Source organism: Centropristis striata, chromosome 2, assembly GCF_030273125.1.
Source record: "Centropristis striata isolate RG_2023a ecotype Rhode Island chromosome 2, C.striata_1.0, whole genome shotgun sequence".
NCBI lineage: Eukaryota > Metazoa > Chordata > Actinopteri > Perciformes > Serranidae > Centropristis > Centropristis striata.
The window spans coordinates 30783528-30807125 of record NC_081518.1 but is presented as its reverse complement, the minus strand read 5'-3'; the positions used below and the strand labels follow the sequence as shown (position 1 = coordinate 30807125).

At 38.1% G+C, this 23598-nt stretch overlaps 1 protein-coding gene across 2 annotated transcripts; it reads left to right on the top strand.

The window, feature by feature from the left end:
- The first annotated feature begins 1966 nt into the window (after positions 1 to 1966).
- pcsk6 (proprotein convertase subtilisin/kexin type 6) lies at positions 1967 to 22807 on the top strand. Of its 2 annotated transcripts, XM_059359238.1 has the most exons (21): positions 1967 to 2261; positions 4115 to 4219; positions 7143 to 7253; positions 7349 to 7492; positions 7666 to 7742; positions 9023 to 9111; positions 9603 to 9775; positions 9871 to 10083; positions 13419 to 13519; positions 14969 to 15072; positions 15207 to 15324; positions 17027 to 17215; positions 18113 to 18249; positions 18370 to 18519; positions 18787 to 18889; positions 20052 to 20248; positions 20717 to 20804; positions 20882 to 20985; positions 21067 to 21196; positions 21295 to 21407; positions 22312 to 22807. In XM_059359238.1, the coding sequence occupies exons 1-21, from the start codon at positions 2103 to 2105 to the stop codon at positions 22407 to 22409; spliced, it is 2703 nt and encodes a 900-aa protein (XP_059215221.1). In that variant the 5' UTR covers positions 1967 to 2102; the 3' UTR covers positions 22410 to 22807. The 2 variants fall into 2 exon arrangements, with proteins under 2 accessions (XP_059215221.1, XP_059215228.1); XM_059359245.1 differs by lacking the exon at positions 1967 to 2261 and having other exon boundaries at positions 4135 to 4219; positions 7143 to 7186.
- The last annotated feature ends 791 nt before the right edge of the window (positions 22808 to 23598 follow it).

Genomic DNA, 23598 nt, shown 5'->3' with positions numbered 1-23598 from the left:
TATGTTATGTGGCATTAACCCAGTCACTTTAGGTACATAAAGAATGTCAATCACATAGCAAGTGGACACAATGGGATACATTTTTAAAAAAGGATAATTAAGATGATAAAATAAAGAAAATAAAATGATAGTACAATACCAAACACACAATGGTGATGATGAACCCATGCACAACAATTGTTCACATTGATTAATCAGTCCTTATGTAGGTGATTCACTGATCAGTGTCACACACCTGCTAACATAGCAGGCCCTCTGCCAGGGCAACGACCTGCCATTAAGTGACTGTCCTTTCAACACAGTTACTAGACTCACTGTTAATATAAAGTTAAGTTAACATCAACTAGAAGGGCCTCCACCAAAACCAAATGACCTGTTTCACAATGTCAAATAAAATGAAAAATAATCCGCCCTGTGTTTTGACTGTGCTCTTAAATGGAATGCAGCCTTCCTTGGCCCATACAGCAATCTTCCACAAAGATTCAAGAAAATCTGGCTAGTAATTTTCCTGTAATGCTGCTTACAGAAAAACACATAGGGCAGAAAACATTACACCTCTGGCAGAGGTAAGAATCTGCTTCATGGAGCTCCAAAGGCAAAGAGTACTGAAATACCCCTTTGAGTACCTTTAAGATGTTCCATTAAACTGCTCTGACATGTTGTCATCATATAGGCATAAGAACAGCTTTGCTTTTGAAATGCTAATATCAGTATGCTAGCATGCTGATGTTTAAAATGTTTACCTTCCAAAGTTTTGAAATACTTTACCACATCTTAGCTTGGTATGTTAACATTTGCTGAACATCACTAAACTCAAAGTACAGCTGAGGCTGATGGGAATGTCATTAACCATACAGATGGGTTTGGTGTATTTTGACATAAACCAACGCCAGCCCAATGATGGCTCCAGATGAAAAGTCAAATGATCACTAAAATAATCTATTCATACTTAGGGTAACATTTGAACCAAATTTCATGCCAAGTGGTCGAGCCTGGACCAAAGTGTTGGGCTGAATCCTGTAATCACAGCCAGCTGACACCCAGTCAATTTAAGCAGCTGCTTGGGACCTGGGGGGCACCAGGGGACCCTAATGAGCAAAATACAAGTATTATGGTCCTTTTGATGTTTCGTGGTTTTATTTCTGCAGTTATTATTATTTCTTTTCAGTTAATATTCGTAGTAGTATTTATGTAATGTTTTATAACTGCTCGGTGCACTAACGTATTACTAACCCTAAACCTGTATCACTTGAGTTTTAATCGGTTCAATGTTCAGCTTCATTCATGCAAGATTGTCTTTTTTGTAGGGAAATTTTGTACAGGAACATGATATTTTTGCTTAGACTCATTGATTCTCAATTATTCATGAAAATTGGCATGATGATGTGATACCTTGGTTAACTCTGTGGAGTCTTGGGCTATTTTTGTCCATTTTTGTCTTTTTTTGTCCTTTTGTGTCTTTTTTTTGTCAATTAGTGTCTTTTTGTGTCCTTTTTTAGTCATGTGTCTTTTTTGTCATTTTGTGTCTTTTTTTTAGTCATTTTGTGTCTTTTTTAGTCCTTTAGTGCAACATAAATGTGATTTTTAATCTTTCTATACTTTCAAAACACTATCATCCTCAATAAAGAATTTGAGATGTTGTGATGTGATGAATAAGTCATGCTTTGGTGCTTTTGTTGACTCCAGAGAGTTAAGGTTTTCCAAAGGATGCAAACAACGCCTTAAGTTTTTTTTCCCCCATATGCCAGAAATATATTATATAAGTATATAAGTCGCCTACTTCATGGCAGTTCTCTTTATAAACTCATAATAGAATACAATGTAGTTTTAACGTTATCAATCCTGTAGGTGAAAGCAGCAGCAGCAGCATCCAGTTCGGGGGCTGATCTAACATCTGTCTCACTGTCATCTCTGTGACGTTTTCTGCTGCTGTGAGTTCTTATCGCGCTCCGCTATTTTCAACCGGACAGCGAGTTTCACCGGGACGTGAACACAACACGATGGGTTTATGACAGACTTTCCTCAAAGCTGTGCCGCTGACTCAACCAAAGATCCGACACTCATTTCTAGACAGACTTTGATTTTACAACTTCGCAGTCACAATGGCTTTGTTTTTGCTTTTTATTTCATTAACTATTGAAATGAGTCAGTCAGTGGTGTCAGGACTCGTTTACACAAACCACTGGGCAGTGCGGATCACAGGTGGTCAGGATCAAGCTGATAGAATCGCAGCAAAATACGGATATATAAACTTTGGTCAGGTAAAAGCGCTGTTTATTACTGTTATTACTCTGGATGTCTTATGTTTACTTTGTAACGTAGGAACCTAAAGTAACGATCACTGCCTGTGAACACTTCATTTCACAACTGTAAACAGTGGTGAACGCTAATTTAAAAGCGATAATCAAAATGGCTACTACATGTGAGAAATAGAAATAGCTAAATTTGACTCTCAAAGAAATGTTCACAGTAAGTTCAGAACTGTACATTTAATGTAAGGGTTTCATCGTAATAATCATCTAATGGGTTACAGACAGTTAATAGGTAATCAATAAAATTACTTTTGGGTTGCCAGGTTCAGAAAAAACCCTCTTGCTGGCGTTTAATCCTCCTCCACTTATTTTCTCTTTTAGATAGTGCCTTAGTTCTTCAGGTAGACATGGATCAGCTGCCCTCTTGAAAAACCCGCTAGTAGATGATTTGAAAGTATGAAACCCCAAAAACATTTATGAACACCTGACGGGGATTTTTCACAACCAGGCAGCCTCAAACCTGCGCTTATTAGTTGCTCATAACTAATAAACACACACACACACACACACACACACACACACACACACACACACACACACACATAATTATGCAGACAAAATGACAGCAATGATGAAGCCATATCACGTGATGTGATAACCAAATGTTTTTTTATTTTTTGGGATGATTTTTTTGGGATGATTTTGGGATGATCAGAATTATTTTGTATCAAGTGATCTTTCAAATGTGGAAAGTATGTCTATAGCCTGCTTTTTGTTCACACGCGCACACACACACACACACACACACACACACACACACACGTATATCCAAAATATGTTTGAAACTAAATATGAAACTTGACCTCACTGTGTGTAAAATGACCTGCTGTGACCTCTTGAATAATCACAGCCTCATGAAACATTACAGCCACAAACTAGAGATCTAGGGCATTCAGAGGATGTATAGCTTTTTCAGACAGTTTCCAGAAAATATGTGCTCACCATCCAACTGCTGAAAAATCTCCAAAATGTCAACGGTTTTTGAAACAAAAAATGTTTTTTAATGGTGTTCCAAAGGTCTTGGTGTATTCATGTGGTATTTTGGAGGTATTTTAAACCATTTTTAATCAATTTGTGAGTGGTTAAAAATGGTTAATTTTTGCAACAAATATGTGTAACGAATGAAATCAATCCAAAAATTGCAAAAACGTATGAGACATAAATGAGTACAGGATTGATGTTCATATTCTAATATCATTATGTTCTAAGCCTTATTACTCTAAACTTGCAATATTTGAATAGGTGCCTAACCAAACAGACTCTTGTTGAACCATGTATCTTAATCTAAAATTAATCTTCAGGTTCCAGTTTTCAGATGATGTGTTTCTTAGTGGCATCTACTGTTGACCTGCTCATCCCTCATCCCTTATAAAGACAAAAAATAGGGAATGCTGGAGGTTTGTAAAGGTGTCCTTATTATAAATTGGTAGGTCTACAGTCTTTAAAAGTGTGGTTGAGAGAGGTAGGGGGAGGATGAAGCCAGATGTAGTGAGAATATCACTGCAGTGTGCCAGCTGAGCACATGTGCTGAGAATCCTGCTCACATTTTTGGTGCAAAATCAAGAGAGAACATGCATATTTATTGAGTGACATCATATGCTATATACAGATGGCCCAAATGTGTTTTGGATGTAAAACACTTTGTGGAATCATGTTTTTATTTTAAAAAGTCAGACAACATCAATGTAAAAGCATTTTAGACAACGGAAGCTCAGATACAATATTTAACATTTAGCCATCTGTTTATGTTCTAAGTTTCAGTGTAGTTGTTTTCATTCTCTTGGTGTTGCTGTTGTGTTCAGATAGGAAGTCTGGAGGACCATTACCATTTCCACCACAGCAGAGTGGTTCGCAGAGCAGCGTTCTCTTTGAAGGGCCCCCACAGCTTCATCCATATGGATCCTGAGGTGAGACTCGGCTCAGTTTCTTTCAAGTGGAATCAAAATACAGCAGAGCGATATGGGCACATGAACACATTTTCCCTCTTATCTAAAGCCTTCTGAGCAGACCTGCCAACCCTGGGCATAGCACCTCTCTGGCAGCAGTTCACATATTTCTGTATTTTTTCTATTTCATTGGTTACAGTGATGTGAACATGCTATAAATCTCTTGGGGTTTCAAAAGTTTGACTCATGTTTTCTTTGCCACTTAAATGATAAGAAAATACCATCATTATACCCACATTATTATTTTTACAGTCTATACCAGGGATGGGCAACTGGAGGCCCGGGGGCCGCACACGGCCCGCACCCTCACTTGAAGTGGCCCTCAGTACAACTACATGCATCTGAGCATGAAATCTTAAAAGTGCAGTGTAAAAATGCACAAAATTACTTCTTGCAATTAATGTTGGTTTGCTGTTCTTGCACTGAAAAAAAAAGAAATGACAGTAAGTGGTTATTTTTTATTTGCTTCAAACCTTTTGTATTCCTATTTATACTGTTAAACATGCATTTAAGCATGAAATATGTTAAGTTACTGCACTGTAAACATATTTAAAATCGCAGTTTCATCATATCTGGTTAAGTGCACGGTCCTATATGTGGCCCTGTGGTAGTGTCGATGAAAAATTGTGGCCCCCTCCAGCATTTAAGTTGCCCATCTCTGGTCTATACCTAACATTTAAATCAAAATTGTGTTCATAAATGCATACACGTTTCAGCCTCTTGACTGAGATGGATGGATTCAGATGGATGAAAATAGACTGAAGAGACACGCCATGTGATGTTCACTTGGTGAATTTTATTTGCAACTAAAGCCTTTATTAGAGCAGATAAGACAGCAGTGAGCTCTCTGAGGACACATTAGCGGTGTTTCCACTAGGGGGAAAAGTGGCCACCGGGAAAGTCTCAGGCCATATACCCTCTCAAAAGTAGCCCCCAGAGGGATTTATGAGACTCTAGAGGTGATGTATGGTTTTCGACCGTCGCTTAGCGACAGTTTCGACCGTGATGTCACATACGCACATTAAACACGGGAGACTCAACTGTGGCCGCCATTGCTAACTGTGCACAACGTCAGCTAGAGGAGCCGCCAGCCCCCGCAGCTCGTTAAGAAGAGTAAGGAGTCTCCAATAACACCAGGAAAAGTCGCTGGATTTGTCTCCAGTCGCTTTCTTAAAAAATAGTTGGCAACACTGCTTCGCCGGCTTTTACAAATGGCGTGTGTTGTTGTTGAGTATTACGTCACATACTGATTAGTGATCTATCCAATCAGTAACTGGGCTTTTTTTCAGGGGAAAAAAAGGCCCTGCTCTTCAACAGGGATGAAAAAAGTCCTGACAAAATTCCGCTCCGGACGACTCATATTCAAAATAGGGTTTTTTCGGTGGTAGTGGAAACAGCACTATTATCCAGTCAACAATCAGCCGAATTAGAAAAACATCATTTTTATTTTATTTTATTGCAATATATAAATAAAGAAAATAAGAAAGAAAGAAAGAAAGAAGACATATTTTAGAGTTATTCTTTACAATAGTAGCAATAATAATAACAATAATAATATTTTTGAAATTAATTATAGCCCCAAAGAAATAAAACAAAATAGAAGCCCAGCTACGTTTACAAACCAAAATGTGTGTGTCTACATGTTTAGTGCATTTCCTTCATTAAACATTACAGAGCTGACTTAAAAAGAAGAAATCATTTGAATGATTCGTTATTGACATACATACCTGATTGCAGTAACAGTCTTCTTCACTGCCTTATTGGTGCACTATGCTTCCTGGTGCATCATTGCAGCTGTCATGTTTCTGTTAACAGTCATAACACCATGATATATTCAGAAAGTTATATGATAAAACCAAAAATTCAACACACTTGTCAATGCTTGTTTTCACACCATCTCATAAACGTAAACATAACCTTCTCAATACCCCCCCCCCTCCCAAAGAACATAAGACTGCTCACATTGACCCACCTTCAAAAAACTTGTCAAACCCACCTGTTCACAATGGCTTTTAATGTATGACCAGTTGCTGTTGATTTTATTTGTAACTGCATTTTCACTGTGTTTTAACCATCTTTGGGTACCATGTGAAGTGCTCTCTAAATAAAATGTATTATTATTGTTAATATTCCGCCACAGAGGCACTACACAGTAAGCTAGTTGACCTTTGTACCAAAGATAGTCTTTTTAATCTAATATACAGTATGTGGTGGATGTAGTCTTGTTGGATCATATGATGTCATTGTGAATGTAAATATGCGATCCCACGGTCAATATGATTAGTGGTCAAAGTAATGTTTTTTCACAGCAAAGGGGCTTTTCTTCAGATAATCGTTTCATATTGTCACATTTTTCACATAATACATTTTGACATGTGATAGTAAGAGAAGAAAAGGTGTAAAAAATTAAATAAAAAATAAGACCAGTAATCATCAGTAATGATATTTCTACTTTTCCGACTATGACAAGTCAAAATACCTGCTGTGGGGAGCACAGCAAGTCATCCAACATAGAAGTCCACCATAGCAGAATCTGACAATGTGGTTGCAGAAATGTATGGCAAAAGTCAAGAATCTGTGGGCCCATTCAAGCTTTTACCCAAAAGTGTTTATGTTGCCATATACTCAAGTAATGGTCAGGGTAAGGACTGCTTACATGCTGTATATAACCGTTGGTACTCTTGCAAAAATAAATCAATTGTTAACCAATTTTTCAATACTGATCTTTATTAACCTTTTTTTTTTATCCAAGCTCTTGACATTATTTTGACAGTAAGAGAAGTTTTCATATAAATGTATTTTTGGGGCTTCTATAGAAACCAGGATGGCTCCTTTTCACATGAAATTGATTTACACATATGTCCATTTTAATTTTCATCCCTAGGTGGACTGGGTTCAGCAGCAGGTCGTAAAACCAAGAGTAAAGAGGTATGCACAAAGTGACCCAAGCTTCATTCATTTCACCGATTCTAAATGGTCCAACATGTGGTACATTGTGAGTACAGTACACTAAGTCTTTCATCCTGCCATTTTATTTTTGTCAAGACAAGATAAGAAGTTTTGTTCTTGTCGTCCGTGGGTTTTTTTCAGCACTGCAATGATAAGAGCAAGCGCTGTCGCTCTGAGATGAACATTCTGGCAGCCTGGCAGAGAGGCTACACCGGCAAGAACGTGGTGGTCACCATATTGGATGATGGAATCGAGAGGAACCACCCTGATCTGGCTCAGAACTATGTATGTGCTATCCATCCAAACATCTCCAAATATGGATACAGCCCAAAATTAAGAAAACGTCCTGTGGATTTAAATTTCACATTCAGCAGCAGCTTGGGTTAAGTTTGTTACCCATGTTTGACTACAAGTCATCATTGTTGCCATATCTTAAGTGTCCTTCATCATTTCTCTAGGACCATCTAGCAAGTTATGATGTCAATGGAAATGACCATGACCCTACACCACGATATGACTCACGCAATGAAAACATGTAAGGAACAATGCTACCAATGTATCCATTTTGTGACATTCAACCTAAATTCATTCTGCAGTCAACCCATCTCCGAGTTATGGTTTAATTTCACATGGTTTGGGGTTGAGTTCAGCCCAGTGGCGGACTCAGGACTCAGGGGGGGGGCAGGAGAGGCGACCGCCCCCCCTCATGCCTCCATGGTTGAAAAAGTACGCTAAAATGCCCTCTAGAGTGCCTTATTGGCCGCCCTTTACACATGAAAAAACGTATTGATTGCCCTCTAGGGTGCCCCTTTATACAATAAATTATGATGATGTTCCCTCTAGAGATTCTATAATACGGTATCACCCAACTGTGAATAATGTTATGTGAGGTGTTTGCTCTCATTTAGCTCTCAAAATGCACAAAATAGATGCATTTTACTTAAAAATGTACAAATTTTCTCATGGGGGGGCATGACCCCGAACCCCCCTAGATGGTTTGGTTCGATACTTTTAATTGTCAGTATCATATCATTAATTACTTTGATCTGGATCTCCTTTTAACTTAATGCTAATATTTCATCATACATGATGCATCATAATTTGGCGTTCTGGTGGTGCTCCATGTTGTGTAGAATGTGCCCTTTTTATTTTTTCGCCCCTGCCCTTCAAACAGTCTTAGTCCGCCACTGGTTCAGCCTGTTGAGTGTCTTGACAAGCAAAACAGAAAATGACAGTCTTGTAAAAATCTAAAAACAAAATAAAACTGGAGGTGATATATTTTAAGAAAGGTATGGCCTTTAAAAGGAAGAGGTAACAAGCTTTAAAAAACCCTAAACCACTAGGCCTATGCCCAACCTACATGACAATACTACACCTTTGATACCTTCACCTTCTTTTCTTCTTTTTCCAGCAGAGCTAACATAGACTGCAAAAGCAACCTAAAATATCAACAGTAAATGTCAGGTTTTCAGTCCTAACTTATCAAAGACTGATGTCTTCTTTTTAAACTTAGTAGTATTCATCAATGCCTATACAAGGGGAAGTCCATCATAGAAGATACAAGAGTATTCTCCATAGTGTGTTTGTGCCTACAATCACACTGTGCTGGTGCAATGACATCTTTTATTCAAATGATGAAAAATAATGTTGGTGTGGTTTATGAACTATGCTGTGATATTTATACTGGCAGGTTATTTTATTTCAGATATGCCTCCTAGAACTGATACAGAAATCTGCCTTTGAACTTGTCATTAAAACAAATGACAGCTATGTGTCAGGCTTTTATATCTGTGTTTGCTTTCTGTTCACATGTAGACATGGAACTCGGTGTGCAGGTGAAGTTGCAGCAGCGGCCAATAATTCCCACTGCATCATTGGGATTGCCTATAATGCTCACATTGGAGGTAGTGTTCTCTGTCCTTTTTTCAACACTAACAGTATGGTCTGTTAATTTATTCACTATTGGATGAATTGCCACAAAGCATGTTAATTTGTGATCACTGTTGTATTTCAAGGTGTGGTTAGACTGTATCTTCTTTTTAATATAGTCTTTTAAATGCTTTGCGTGTAAAATCAACAAATAATAACTAAAGCCATCAAATAAAGAATTACACAAAGAAAAGTAAACATATTTTTTCCACATATTTTGTTTCGATACCACTTTTAGTTCTTTAGTCATACACCAATTTGCTGTGTAATCTGAGGAATATGAAAGAAAGAGTGGGTGCCATACAATAATTCCATTTTCAAACAAGGTCTTTCGGATTTAGGCACCATGTCCTATCTTATAATGTTAACGAAGGGGAAAAATGATTGTTTTATTTTTATAATAATTTGATTCAAAATCTGAGGTAATGGGTCAGATTCATTGGGATTGGTGTTATCTTGGACACAGGGATTCGGATGCTGGATGGGGATGTGACTGATATGGTAGAGGCCAAGTCCCTAAGTATCCGACCTGACTACATCGACATTTACAGTGCCAGCTGGGGGCCAAAAGACGATGGCAAGACAGTGGATGGCCCAGGACTGCTAACTAAGCAGGCATTTGAGTGGGGCATCAAGAAGGTTTGATCAGTCACAAAGAAAGAAACATAACTTCTCTGGGCAGACCTATGCATGTATGACTGAATCACAGCACCACATTACTATGTGTCTCACAGGGCCGCAAAGGCTTGGGGTCTATTTTTGTCTGGGCATCTGGTAACGGTGGACGGCAGGAGGATCACTGTTCATGTGATGGTTACACCAGTAGTATCTACACCATATCCATCTCCAGCACAACAGAGAACGGGAACAGGCCCTGGTACCTAGAGGTCTGCAGCTCCATTATGGCCACAACATACAGCAGTGGAGAGTTTACCGAGAGGAAGATTGTGAGTACGGCATACATTTCATCAGCTGTCAACTAAAGCAGATGCAAATTGATTGTTTCTATTCTCTTTTAGGTCCTTTTTGTTTTTTATGGCTCACAAACTTTGCTCTCATCAGCATAATTTCCAGCAGTTGGCAGCTTTTTTTTTTTTTCAGTTGAATGACTTTAAAAAACTGTCTGTAACCTAACAAGCACCAAACAGCAGTCAGCTACTAGCTTGTGAACATACAGGAGCATTCCGCAGCTGAATAGTCAGATTTTCTTTTTCGTAGAAGTTCGCTGCAGACCAAAACAGAGCTAAAAGGAGTGTTTACTAGACTTGTATTCATCAGATTACCAGAGACATCTCTCCAAGGAAATGCCAATGTTGCTCTATGTCTACCAGAATCAACTGTGTCTACTTACAATGTGATAATAATAATATGTTCATCAAAATCAGTTAATCTCAAATGGGTACTACTGTATGTGAAAGTACAATTGGATCACCTTATCATTTTGAAAAAGCTAAAACTGTTCTTTCAGCAGAAAACAGTTGTTAGTTAAGTACCTTGTGTATCAGTAGGCTATTAGAGGCTAGTCAGCTAAGGTAAAATGAGGGAATGCACATTTACTTAAAGTAAAAACACATGTTTACTGTCATGGCAGAGGTGGTACAGATAAAATAGTCTTCTGGCTATTCATAGTTTTAAGTCACATGACACGGCACGGAGCCGTGGAAGGTAAAGCATTGTGGCTAACTCTGGGAACTGCATAGAGCTACCGCAGGAGTCTATCGATTTTTTTAATTTTTACCCATACGTTTTTAGAACGACCCTTTCTCAAAACTGGAAAAACATTTGGGCCGAAAAACTGCAAGTGTTAGACACACATGACCCATATACAGCACCTAGCTGCTGCGGTATTTCAGTCATTAAAATGGCAGTAGACTTTTCAACTAGCTTGCATGCGAGTTGATATGCAGACAGTGTGAGCTAGTAACACTGTCTGCATATCAACTCTTTGTTCATTACTATAATGCATTTTACCACTGCTCATTTCAGAAAGGCCACCACAAGGAAACATGTCCTTTGTTTATATTTGTGTTCATGTTTTGGTCATTTGATAAATTGATTGATCACTTTGGTAGCTTGCTGTAACCTGTTTATAAAAGGACCACTGCAGTGAAGCCAGCATGTACAAAGGTTGTTATAAAATGCAATTTAAACGTATGAGAGAGTGTGTATGGGAGAGGACCAAAGATCAGCAGAGGCTGTGTTTGCTGCTTAGACTGCTGTGTGTCTCTCACGTCGTGGGTCTTTCTACCAGCCATTTCTCTCTGTTGCCCAGTCACATACTGTGTTCCTTGTGTAAATATTATGTTTTGGTTTGTGTAAAACCAACCAGAGTAAAGAGTGAACCAGTTCCCCAGTGCAGTGTGTTAGCTTGAGGTCAGCCAAACAGTAAGGTCAGCTCGTGAAGAGGACACCACACAAGTGTCTCGTAGACCTCCTTTTCCTATCTGTCATTTGTTTAAACAAGCAGTACTTTCGAGCTTTGAGACTTTTAGTATAGCTCTGTTGTTAGCTCTGTTTTTTTATGTCTGATCAGGGCATTTGAACAAAGAACTTGATTTAGGCAAATCAAGTCATTGCAGCTGTGATTCTGATTGGCAGCACTCTTCATTTAAAAGTGTCAAACCCGCTACATTGTAGTAGTAAAGAAAGAAAATCATCATTAGGGAATTGTTCTGTAAATCATTTTATAACAAATATAGCAACTCCTTTCAACTCATTTCAAGTAAAGGCTTAAACTATGAACCTGCCGTTAAGTCCCACCCATCGCTGGTTTAAACCACACCCACTTTTAGTTTAAGACGGGTACACCCTGAACACGTCTCCAGACCATCACAGGACAGACACATAGAGACAGACAACATTTTACACTCTCATTCACAGATATGGGCCAGTATAGATACAGATAATGTTGGTGAACTGATACAGATAATGCTGTACTTGCTCATCCCTACTTGCTACCAATTGGTTAGGTAAACACAAAAGAACAGCTAACATGTCTTTGTCTGACTGAATAATGAAAGAAAAAGGCAATCAGTCTGGATGCAGTTACAGACTGATTGCTTGTTCTTCACAAGCAGAAAGCTAGTGTCAAGTTCTGAGACCTGGAGTGGTGTGGTCTCACCTGGTCTGCATGACACGATTCAAGCACAAGAGTTCTGAAACAGCTGCAGCTATCTGATCAACTTTTTAGGGAGACCTGTAGAGACAGCCTACTAATGGAAACATTTTCCTAAATCCTGCCGGGACATAAGTCCTGTAAAACTTGATATATTTCTAAGGTGATTGTAGGCTGAATTTGTAATTGTCTTAACATGACTATTAAAATTAAGGTTGGAGTTCATGACTTCATCAAGATTTGTCTTTTTGTTCGTAGTCTTTACCGTTAGTCACTGAAGATGAGATCCAACTTTAAATTGTTGTTCTTTGTTTCAGAAAAAAATTATTTCTGTGTTCTTTGCTTAACTGGAAGAAATGTAACCCACCCAATCACTGATTATGTTGGATGCACTTAGTCAGTGCTTGTATGGGAACCATAGGCACCTGGTGGTCTAGTTATTAAATCTGTGTCATCTGCATAATTAAGATAAACTATTCTGTTGTTTTGAACCTGGTCTTACAGGAATCCGTGAAATAGCCACGGATTTGCTTAACTCAAAATCTGTGGAATAGCCACGGAATCACTCAAATTTCTGTGAAACTGACACAGATTTCGCTACAATGCAAGTTAATGACAGTCATGTCCTGTGGCTATTCCATGGATATTTTTTCCTATTGGTTTGTGTCAAAAGTCAAAAGTCACGTGACTTTCAGGTTCCGGCGGTCAGAACAAAAAACATGGCGGACAGTTCTCTCATTTTTAGTGAAAAAAATCAATATTTTGACTTATTTTTATAAGTATATATATAGTTATATATATAGTATATATATAAGTATATATATAGTATATTTATAGTATATAGTATTATAAGAATATTTTGAATAGCCACGGTATATGACTGTCACTAACTTGCATTGTAGCGAAATCCGTGTCAGTTTCACGGAAATTTGAGTGATTCCGTGGCTATTCCACAGAGTTTGAGTGAAGCGAATCCATGGCTATTTCACGGATTCCTGTGAGACCAGGTTGGTTGTTTTCCATCACCTGAGCTGTTGGGAGCATGTATATGTTGAACAGAAGAGGCCTGAGAATGGAATTCCTTTCTCACACAGAAACTAATCTGTCATGACATCCATATTAACAGTGCATCTAATGGAACTATACTGCATTTGTGCTCCCTTGCAGGTAACCACCGACGTCCGGCATCGCTGCACTGATGGTCATACTGGCACTTCTGTTTCTGCTCCCATTGTAGCTGGAATCATAGCCCTTGCCCTGGAGGCCAAGTTAGTAAAAGTTTTGCTGTTTACTATCATAATCATCTCAGGACTCTGTTCTCCTGTTCTTCTTCACCATCTGTCTTCTGTCCTCTTATCTAGAAACTGTATAATAACACAGCCAAAAATATCATCACTCATCTAAATGAGTGGCATCTTTCGTTGGCAGGATGTTTCTCTCTGGACTTTCAGAGCTTCTGCCCTGACTGGTACTTTATGTTCCTGTTATCTTTAGACACCCCTTAATTTACATTAAGTGTACATTTTTGTGATGCACAGATTTCTCTCAAGGGAAAATAATGCTGTTATTATATTTTACATTTCCAATGTGAGAGATGAGATTAATCTACAGCATACACTGTGAATCTAGACTGTGTCTGGGATCAAAGTTGAGTTGGACTGATGTCAAAAGATATGTATATATACACACACACACACACACACACATATATATATAGGGCATCATTTTTGTACTACTATCTTCTACTCTGAGCTGTACCGGCAGCATTCTTACCCTTCTGGATTCATCGCTGCTAACATGCGCTTGAGCGGATACATTTAATAAATAACTTAACACTATTTTGCATCACCTGCAATTTGTTCTTGAGTTTAGCTGTTGAATCACTGTACCAAGCAGAACATGCATAATCAGAATGCCACTATGAACAATCGTATCCAATGTAAAACCTGAAGTCACGTTCAAGTTACTTTTCTTACATTTAAAGTAAAAGTGCTCTTGCTCTTCTAAACCTTTAAATTATTTTATTTACATAAAGACATTTCATTCTAATGACATGCTCTATTTAACCTCTGTAACTGCTTGCAGTAGAGTTCTTATTTTATTTTACTTGTATTAAGACTGCATCCAAAAGTTATGTAAAGAAGTCTTTCTGTTTAACCCAATCCCTGATCCTTTTCCTAACCTTCACCTTAAAGAGTTTTGTTGCCGAAATAAAATCAAGTAGTTTTTGTTTGATATCACAACGCTAACCATGCATGAAATTAACAAGTTGCAGAGGGCCAGAAACATTGAGATACAGTGTAATTGTGTTTTGCAGAAATGTATGATGACAATGTTTATTCTGCCAACCATTAAAGCACCTTTTTCTTAAATTTAAGATAATTTTACCTTCCGAAGATAAGCAGCTCCACTCTCTCTATTTTCATGCGATTCTATGAAAAGAAAAATGTAGAAGATGACCAATCCAGACATTTCAGCTTTAGTTAACAATAAATGGTGTCTTGCCTCTTCCTGAATCTTTGTATCTGCATGTGTATAGGTAGAGTTAACACTGGGGTTGATCAGTGGAATAGTCTGCCAAAAATTACATTTTTTCAAACCTGGTTGAACAAAAGAAATTGAATAGACTTCTCATAACAATCAAAGTCCTAACAAAGCAAACAAAGATAAGGTCATGAGTTGCCAAATGAGATGAACAGTGTCTCATTTTTCTGCAGCCTTTTGTTGACATGGAGGGATGTGCAACATCTTTTGGTGAAGACTTCCAGACCAGTCCACCTGAAAGCTGATGACTGGAAGACCAATGCTGCGGGACTAAGAGGTACACTGCTTTCTTCTTCTAATATATACATAGTACATTGACTGTTTCATACTGTCAATACTGTTTGTATATTCTCAGGATAATCTCTGTTTGTGTTGTCTTTGTCTCATAATCAGTCTGTGTTTTTGTCACAGTGAGCCACCTTTATGGTTTTGGCCTGGTGGATGCAGAGGCTATGGTGCTGGAGGCTAAGAAGTGGAGAACTGTTCCTCCTCAGCACACCTGCAGTCATATGCCTGAGCGGCACAACAGGTGAGGTAAACTGCCGGCAGGTGCAGGTGCTTAAAATATAAAACTTTAACTGAACAAGTTTTAGGGATATATAGACTACAGGTATCTATATATCCATATTTGATGATTTGATACATAACTAGATCATTGCCTACATAATGAATGGATGATGCGTCTCCACTTCCTTCTACTGCACAAAAGTAAAGCCATAATCTTCCAGATATTTACGCTGCCATCTTGCGCTGGTGACATCATTTGGAGCCAGAGCTGTCAATCACGTTTTATAACATTACATAAGCAATCAAAACCAAAATTATCAAACAATGTAATATTTTAACATTCGTCAGTGTTATAGGAACTACCTTAAATGAAAAATGTATAGGATGTGTACTTGTAGTTTTGAGTTTAATTCATGTCAAATCCACTAACATGGAGACGGTGAGGTTTACGACCTGTACTGCAGTCAGACACAGAAAGGTTTTTGCTTCATTTTTGATATCCTTATCTTTATCTTTGTATACAGTCAATGATCCAGATATAGTACACAATCCCAAATCTGACAATGGGGACAATTTTTTTTTTTAAATAAAATTTTAAATTTGTTATTTGAGAGCCCAACAAATAGTTGAAGACTTTAAATAAAAGTGTGGATTTATTTTATATGAATATATACAATACCATAAAAGCCACACCTGTCATTCAAATAAAATATTTTAAAGTACTGTATACATATATTTATTAGTTATGACTTATGGCAGTTAGTACTTTTACATTATGAAAATGCAAATGCATTGACAAGACTTCCACCAGTGACAATGGTGCATTCATGCGCTCCTGTGATGGTCCCATTTCCCAAGTTTGGAAATTGCATCTCGTTTTTTATTTAGTCCTATATATATTTTATTGCACATTGACAGCTGTTTCCATTATTTGTGTGATATTGAAGATCAAAGGAAACTGATCAGGTGAGTCATTAAATATTAAAGGGAACTCATTTTTCATAATTTTGGGACAGCACATGAATCGACACAAATGGTTTATCTGGCAATGATAACAGAAAAAATTGTTTAGATATGCTTGACCCAAATTTTGTGAAAATAGTGGCAATGTTTTTTCAGCAATCCTGCTGACAGACAAATCGACAAGCTGTTATTTTCTAAATGGAACAGTGTGCTCCAACTGCTGGGATATCACATTACTCAGGCTAAAGCCTCTTCCAGAGCTCTGGAAAGCAAAACAACTTTTGAAACTCAGATAGAGAATTATGCAGATTCTGTCCAATGGAACAAAAGTTTACTCTTGCAAAATTTCTAAATGGATGGCTAATGGGACTTTTCTTTACCAGTGTAATTATTGAGTTGGAAACTCGCCAGGATTTTCTGTGGAGAATTCTAGAGAAGTATGGGGTACTAGGGCCATTATTACAAGACAGTCAGTCCCTGTTTAACTGAAGTGAGAGATGTGTATGCATTCTCTTCAACAAAATATATAGTTGGAATACAAATTTACAAAGCAAACCAAAAATGGATAGCTTACTATTATTACTTTCCTCTTAAAACTTTTTGCTATTGTTGTTGCAGTTTGTTGAGCGTCTGCTGCTCCCCTTATACTACCCGAACTGCTCTTATACTTTATTGCATCTTACAGGCACAACAATACAAGTCAATGTAGGGCAAACAGTCAGTATGTAATTGCATTATTCTTATACTTATGGTCATCCCAGGTACATCAATGCTGGCCAACCTCTGAACAGCAGCATTACCACCTCTGGTTGTTCAGAAGAACCTGAGCAGCATGTGGATTACCTGGAGCATGTGGTGGTCAAGGTCCTGATTGTCCATCCACGACGAGGAGACCTGGAAATTAACCTCATCTCTCCATCTGGAACGAGATCACAGCTGCTGGCCAAGAGGTGAGAGCTACACTGTACACACTACTACATGCTGCAGGTCCAATATAAGAATCCCTCTTTGGCCTTTTATTAAAGGGTCAGTTGTATCTATCTGTGCAGATGCTCCAGATTACTACATCTGAAGGCCTGGGCAGATATCACTATGTGCTGCTGTTATAAAAAATAGTTCCTATTGAAAACAGTTCACAGTGAGGTTGATGTGAAAAACTGTTGCTGTTGAAATTTTATTTTATCTAAGTGGAACTTATTATTGTCATTCCCCAATCTCGTAGGCCCTGATAATGCATGATCCAAATATTAATCATACACTTTGCATTCACCTAAATACTATCGCAACGTCTAAAAAAAAATTTAATTCAGCTTTTCAGAATCTGTTTTCTATTTTAGCCTTCTCTTTTTGCCTCAGTGCCTGCCGCTCACTCCATATTAATGCACAACACAACCAAAACAAAACATGGAGATTACATTTTATAGGTACCTAGATAGCAATTCACTAACACACTAAATGTTCAACTGATCTGATTTTCCATATCAGTGTGTGTTAACAGGTTTTCTATGTACTACTTGAATGTATCCAGAGTGAACTGTGCGGTGTCTGATAAAACTGGTGGTTCAGTTGAACTGTGATCATTGTATTAATAAATTGCCCGGGTGTGTTCCGGTGGCAGACCTGGTAGAGTGCGTACCATAGAGGACTTGTCCTCGTGAGAGGGTGGCCCAGGCTTGAATCCGACTCAGTTGCCGAATCCGAATCAGTTGCCAAAACACTAGCCAACAATTTCATCATGTGTAAATGTAACAGTGTAAAGCGCCCTGAAGGGGTAATTAAGACCATGAACATAGAGCTTTTATCCTGTAAACTTCACATTTTATTTCTCTTCATTGTTATGTTGACAGGTGGTTTGATAGTTCCAATGAGGGCTTCAGGAACTGGGAGTTCATGACGGTTCATTTCTGGGGGGAGAGGTCAAAGGGCACATGGACTCTAGAGATTGTTGACTCACCATCAAAGCTTCGCAACCCTGAGGTGCTTGGTAAGGTCCAACACCACAGGCACCCTCAGACATGCAATTAGATTTACTATTACAAATGAAACTGGCATACTTATCTACAACAGCCTAAACAAGCTATATTAATATTGTTACTTGGCACAGGCAACCTAAAAGAATGGACACTGATCCTCCATGGCACATCTCAAAACCCTTACCAGCACAGCAGTGCTCAGCACTCCCGTTCAAGGATGCTGGAGATCCCAGAGGAGATCCTGGAGGAGCCAGAGCTGGAGGAGGAAGATGAGTACAATGGTGAGTTATTTCCCGACTTTCACGTCTAAACTGAAACAAGAAAATATAATATTGAAGTTATGGTTTGAAAAACATTAAGGACAGAAAACAATCAAATTTAATAAAAGATTGCCATCATCATATTTTCTCAAGGAGTCTAGAAATAGCGATAGAATAATGAAAGTAGCATGTTATGGAAAGAAAGTTATTAGCTGGTTACACTGGTAGGGATGATGATGATGATGATGATGATGATGATGGCGATCATATTGATGCGATGTTCATCAGGGCCGTGCCACAGTGAGTGTGGAGACCAGGGCTGTGACGGACCAGATACTGACCACTGTCTCAACTGTGTCCACTTCAGCACAGGCCGCTCGAAAAGTGGCAGGTAAGAGCTGGTAGAAGGAATTGGAAGGTCTCAAACTTTAAAGCTACATGAGCAAAAGACAGACAAAACAGAGATATTGTGTTCACAGTACAAAGGAGGAGCTCATGTAAGTGAACACATGAGAAGCATATGTCATTATCATTGTTATCATTAACATCAACCCCACAGCGTCAGTTTCAAGACGTAACACAGCTCTATCCCCTTCCAAAGGACGGGACGTTGTGATCAGTCATGATTATCACAAGATATATAAAATAATAAAATTATATTAATTGAAAAATTTCCAGTACACAGTGTAATGTGAAAAGCGTCACTCAAAATGACAAACTATGAGAGCATTTTCCCACAGCTCTACAGAGCATTTTGGGATTTTTCTTGTATATTATATATATTATATATGCTCTTGTCGTGAAAATATTTTAAATACAGTGTACACCTAAAGTTATTTTTTTTTCGTTTTTTGAGGTGGGCCTTAATTATATGGCGAACATATGTTTTCTGCTGCCCCCATCCTTAGCAGTACTTAGCTTTTGTGTTGGTGCTCCTGCCTGCCTCTCCAAACTGCCAACTGCCATCTACTGTAGGTAAAACATTGACTGTGGACAAGTACCCCACACAACCCCACTTCAGTAAATATGAATTATCCCTTTAACCTTTTAATCTAAGGTACAAAAAACATTTGTAGTGTAAATCTATAGCATTAGTAGTACCGGCTTTAAAGTGTGACCCTGTATGATGAGAAAGAAGAAATAACACATTGTATCTCTTTCAAGTTCATAAGCTATATGTTTAGTACACTTAGGACTTTTGTTGCTACAGCTTTACATGGTCTTGTATGCCTACTAGTTTATGTTGTATAATGTTAGTGAATGTTAGCAAAATGGAAGTGGATATTGCTGTTGCATCAAGGATTCGTAAATGCACATCACCTCAATTGCAAAACTAGCTAACTTAGCATAGGCTGCCTTCAAAATGAGTGTACACAGCAATAAGTACTGTTCACTCTTTGCTGATTGAGTTTACTCATTCAGTAAAGAGACAGTCAACGGTTTGGCTGTACTAAAACTACAAGTCACAAAATCAATACAGTCACAGCTCTACCATCCAGTCCATGTTTTGCTGTAAGCTAACTGTCTTTGCACTGTCATTTCTCTGTGTGTAGAACCTGTGTGAGCCACTGTCCACGGGGACACTATGGGGACAAAGTGTCTCGTCGCTGTAGACGCTGCTATAAAGGCTGTGAAGGATGTGTTGGCCAATCAGCCAACGATTGTCTTTCCTGTCAAAGAGGCCTTTACCTCGACACACTTAACTCCACCTGCATCAATATTTGTCCCCCAGGTTACTTTGCTGATGAGAGTAAGTTAACATGTCCATAGTGTAGACCAAACTTTATACTGCAAATGTTTGGATATTATAGCATGCACACACCAGGACTTCAGCTTCCCCAAAATGTTCCTCATAATAGCAACCTAGTTGCAACAATAAGACGTTTTGATGATGGGCTGATTTACACTTCAATAACTTACTTTTGTTTTAAATCACTGTGTGAGCATGATTGGGAGTCATGAGGGACGATGCAACACAATTGAACCCCACCGAGCTCACAATAAGTACAGCACAAATAGGCTTAAACGTTATGTCAGTTATAGGGAATATTTTTTAGCTTATATGGACAAATCAGTTGGCAGTAAATTAACCTATGTTACTAAGGTATGCTGCTGGTTTGCTTACTCAGATATGCCACACGTAAAATGTCAATAAAATCCTGGAGCATAAATTTTGTTCAACCACTATATTGATGTTTGTATGTGTTGTTTATGCCAGATCAGAGACAGTGTCTGAAGTGTCGTGACACGTGTATGAGTTGCCTGAAGTATGCAGACAGATGCACTGCCTGCAGGGAAGGCTACAGGTATGCAAAGACAGTTAGACTAATATTTATATATATATTTTTTTTAAGTATTGTAATGTAATGGATTTTGTTTGTAGACTGGCAGGGATGACTTGTGTTCCTGAATGCACCAACGGGACCTTTTTCCACCTGGAAGAGATGACCTGCAGCCCATGCCATTCCTCCTGTAGGACTTGTACAGGTCAGTGTCATGATGATAATGTGTCATACAGTGACCTGGAGATTTTCAGTCTGGTCTGAGTCTAATATGTGTGTTTCCCAGGGCCAGGTAAGCAGGAGTGTATCCTGTGTACTGAGGGCTACCTGCAGCAGGATTGGAGATGTGTGCAGACCTGCACTCCTGGCTACTACGCTGGAGAGGCAGCAGGAGTCCCTCATAAGATGTGTCACAGGTGAGTGATCCATCAATTTCATCTTTATTTTATATATTTATATTTGATGATTTCTGATCTGTTGTACTGTTTTTTTTTTTATCTCGCTTTGTCCCAAGGTGTGAAGAAAACTGTCTGAGCTGCAGTGGCACTGGAACAACGTGCAACAAATGCAAAGAGGGTTATAGTCTGGTCAGCAAGACTTGTATTGTGAATGCATCCTGTCATAATGGTGAGTTTGAAAACCCACATATGCTTCATTCCCCTAAGGTGATGTTGTGCACCTCTGCTGGTAATACTATAGGATCTCTCTGGATGAAAGCTGGTTTGAACAACCTCCATAGAAATGTACAGTTCAGTTCAGCATTTCATTTTGACTGGGAAACTTCCTAATCTTGGATTTATTTTATGTTTGGATCATTTCAACTGCTAGTGGTTTTTGACCACTAGCAGCTATAAAAAGCAGTTTATACTTTTGCGTGGCCCGTTTTAATTTGTATCAATTGACCTGCCACTGGCTGCATGCTGTCATGGATCAACAGCAGGTGAAGAATTTGAATTCTCATTTTTTTAAATGCACGATTGATAATCAACTATAAAGCAACTATACAAATGTTCAATAAGGAAGAAAACGACTTCAAGGATACACACAATGGGCCTTATGCAAGAACCCTTTGTAGGATGGTTTTTAAATAGCACATTCAAGAAAATTTGCAGCATACAGCAATTTTTCTTGTACTTTGAATTTTATGTTAGGTACAAAGTAATTATCATGAGCTACTTGGCTTCAACAGATGTTTTTTTAGCATCTAACTTTATGTCAAATTGGGGTTAGCATTAGATATAATTCTAGATATAATAACTCCTCGCCCTTTGTTCTGATGACATGTCATCGGAAGCTGCACTATTAATATTTTCAGAATATTTCAGGTCCTATAATATATGACTAACATTGATGAACTGTTCCTTTTTTGTCTGCTGAATTCTGTCAACAGGGCTCATATATATTTGTTCAAATATTTAGGAAAAATTTAGCACATTACATATATGAGCAAAACCAAATGATGGTAAAAGTACCTTGTAACATTTTATTTAGCTAAGCCGATTCTCTGCTTGTGTTTCTATCCGTCTGTCAGCTGATGAGGTGTTCTGTGAGATGGTCAAGTCCAACCGTCTCTGTGAGAAGAAGCTTTACCGTCAGTTCTGCTGCAGTACCTGTCTGATGATCGGATAAGGAGCCAGTCACCTCCCCAAACCTTCTTCCCTCTTTCTCTAAATAAGTCTTAAAGAGAGATAACAATTTAAGTGTTATCATTTTGTCAAACCTTTGTCAGTTACTAAAGAAATAAAAACTAAAATTGCAATTGTATTTGCATTTAACTGTTTACGAATGGTGGATGTCTCATTTTAGAATGAAGCTCCTCAGTTGTATTATTGACGGTTGTGAAGGCAGTTGTGGTTTTCATAGAACATTTTGTAAACTGCATTATGTGGGATGTGTATAAATATCCTTCACTGAACATGAATTGTATTGAACATGTACAAAATTGAATTATAATGAATGTTCAATTTACAATATGAAGTACTGTTTACAAACACTGCTTTTATTTAAAGATAAAGAATTAAGCGGAACCTGTTTTGTTTCTGGTTTATCAAATGAGTTTTACTCTAACATTTCATAATCTGTTTAAAGTTCTAAATGATTGTATTTCCCTTTACCTTTTTCAGTTAGTTTTTATTTTGAGATTAATATTTTCAGCTAAATTTAAATGTAAACAATAAAGCACAATGAGCTTTTTAAAGCTGAAGGTACTTTTACATTAAAAAATAACTTTTTTAATTTAATAAACAAGTTTATTACTACTCCTCCCCATGCCAACTCATGCTATTTTGAGCTCCAGCCAACGCTTTAGTGTTGTGTTCATGCTTACGTCTCTCATCAGCGTCATTTCCAGCAGCCACAGCTGTTTTCAATGAAAAAGCTCTGATAAACAGAAAGTGTAAAGTGTAAACAGAAATGTTGAAATGCCAATACTGAAACACCACTAACATCATGGAACAAAGCAAACAACAAGATGTACAATGAATCAAACACAAAAATAAAATTCTTGAGGATGGACAGTGAAAGCACAAGATCCTGGCAAGCAGTCAATCACACATATTACAGCCTTCAGTGTTAAAAGGAAACACACAACAGCTGTAAACTGGTGAGTGACCTGAGGTTTAAATTCTTCAGATGAAGCAACTGAACTGCAATGTTTTCTTTTTACATCCTCTTGGTGTGTAACTTGGAATTCACTCATCTGTTTCTCATCTCAGTGTGTTAATGTTGTTCCTGGTAGTGATTAAAAAAAACCTCTCCTTATGGAACAGGGGAGGTTCTGTCTTATTCTTATTTTTCTCTGTGTCAACTGCTCAGCTGA

Bases quoted from the DNA above. Each gene is read 5' to 3' on its own strand.
- pcsk6 (XM_059359238.1), top strand. From the start codon at position 2,103: ATGGCTTTGTTTTTGCTTTTTATTTCATTAACTATTGAAATGAGTCAG. The intron at 7,254-7,348 runs GTGAGTACAGTA...GGTTTTTTTCAG, and splicing joins GGTCCAACATGTGGTACATT to CACTGCAATGATAAGAGCAA. The intron at 7,743-9,022 runs GTAAGGAACAAT...GTTCACATGTAG, and splicing joins GACTCACGCAATGAAAACAT to ACATGGAACTCGGTGTGCAG.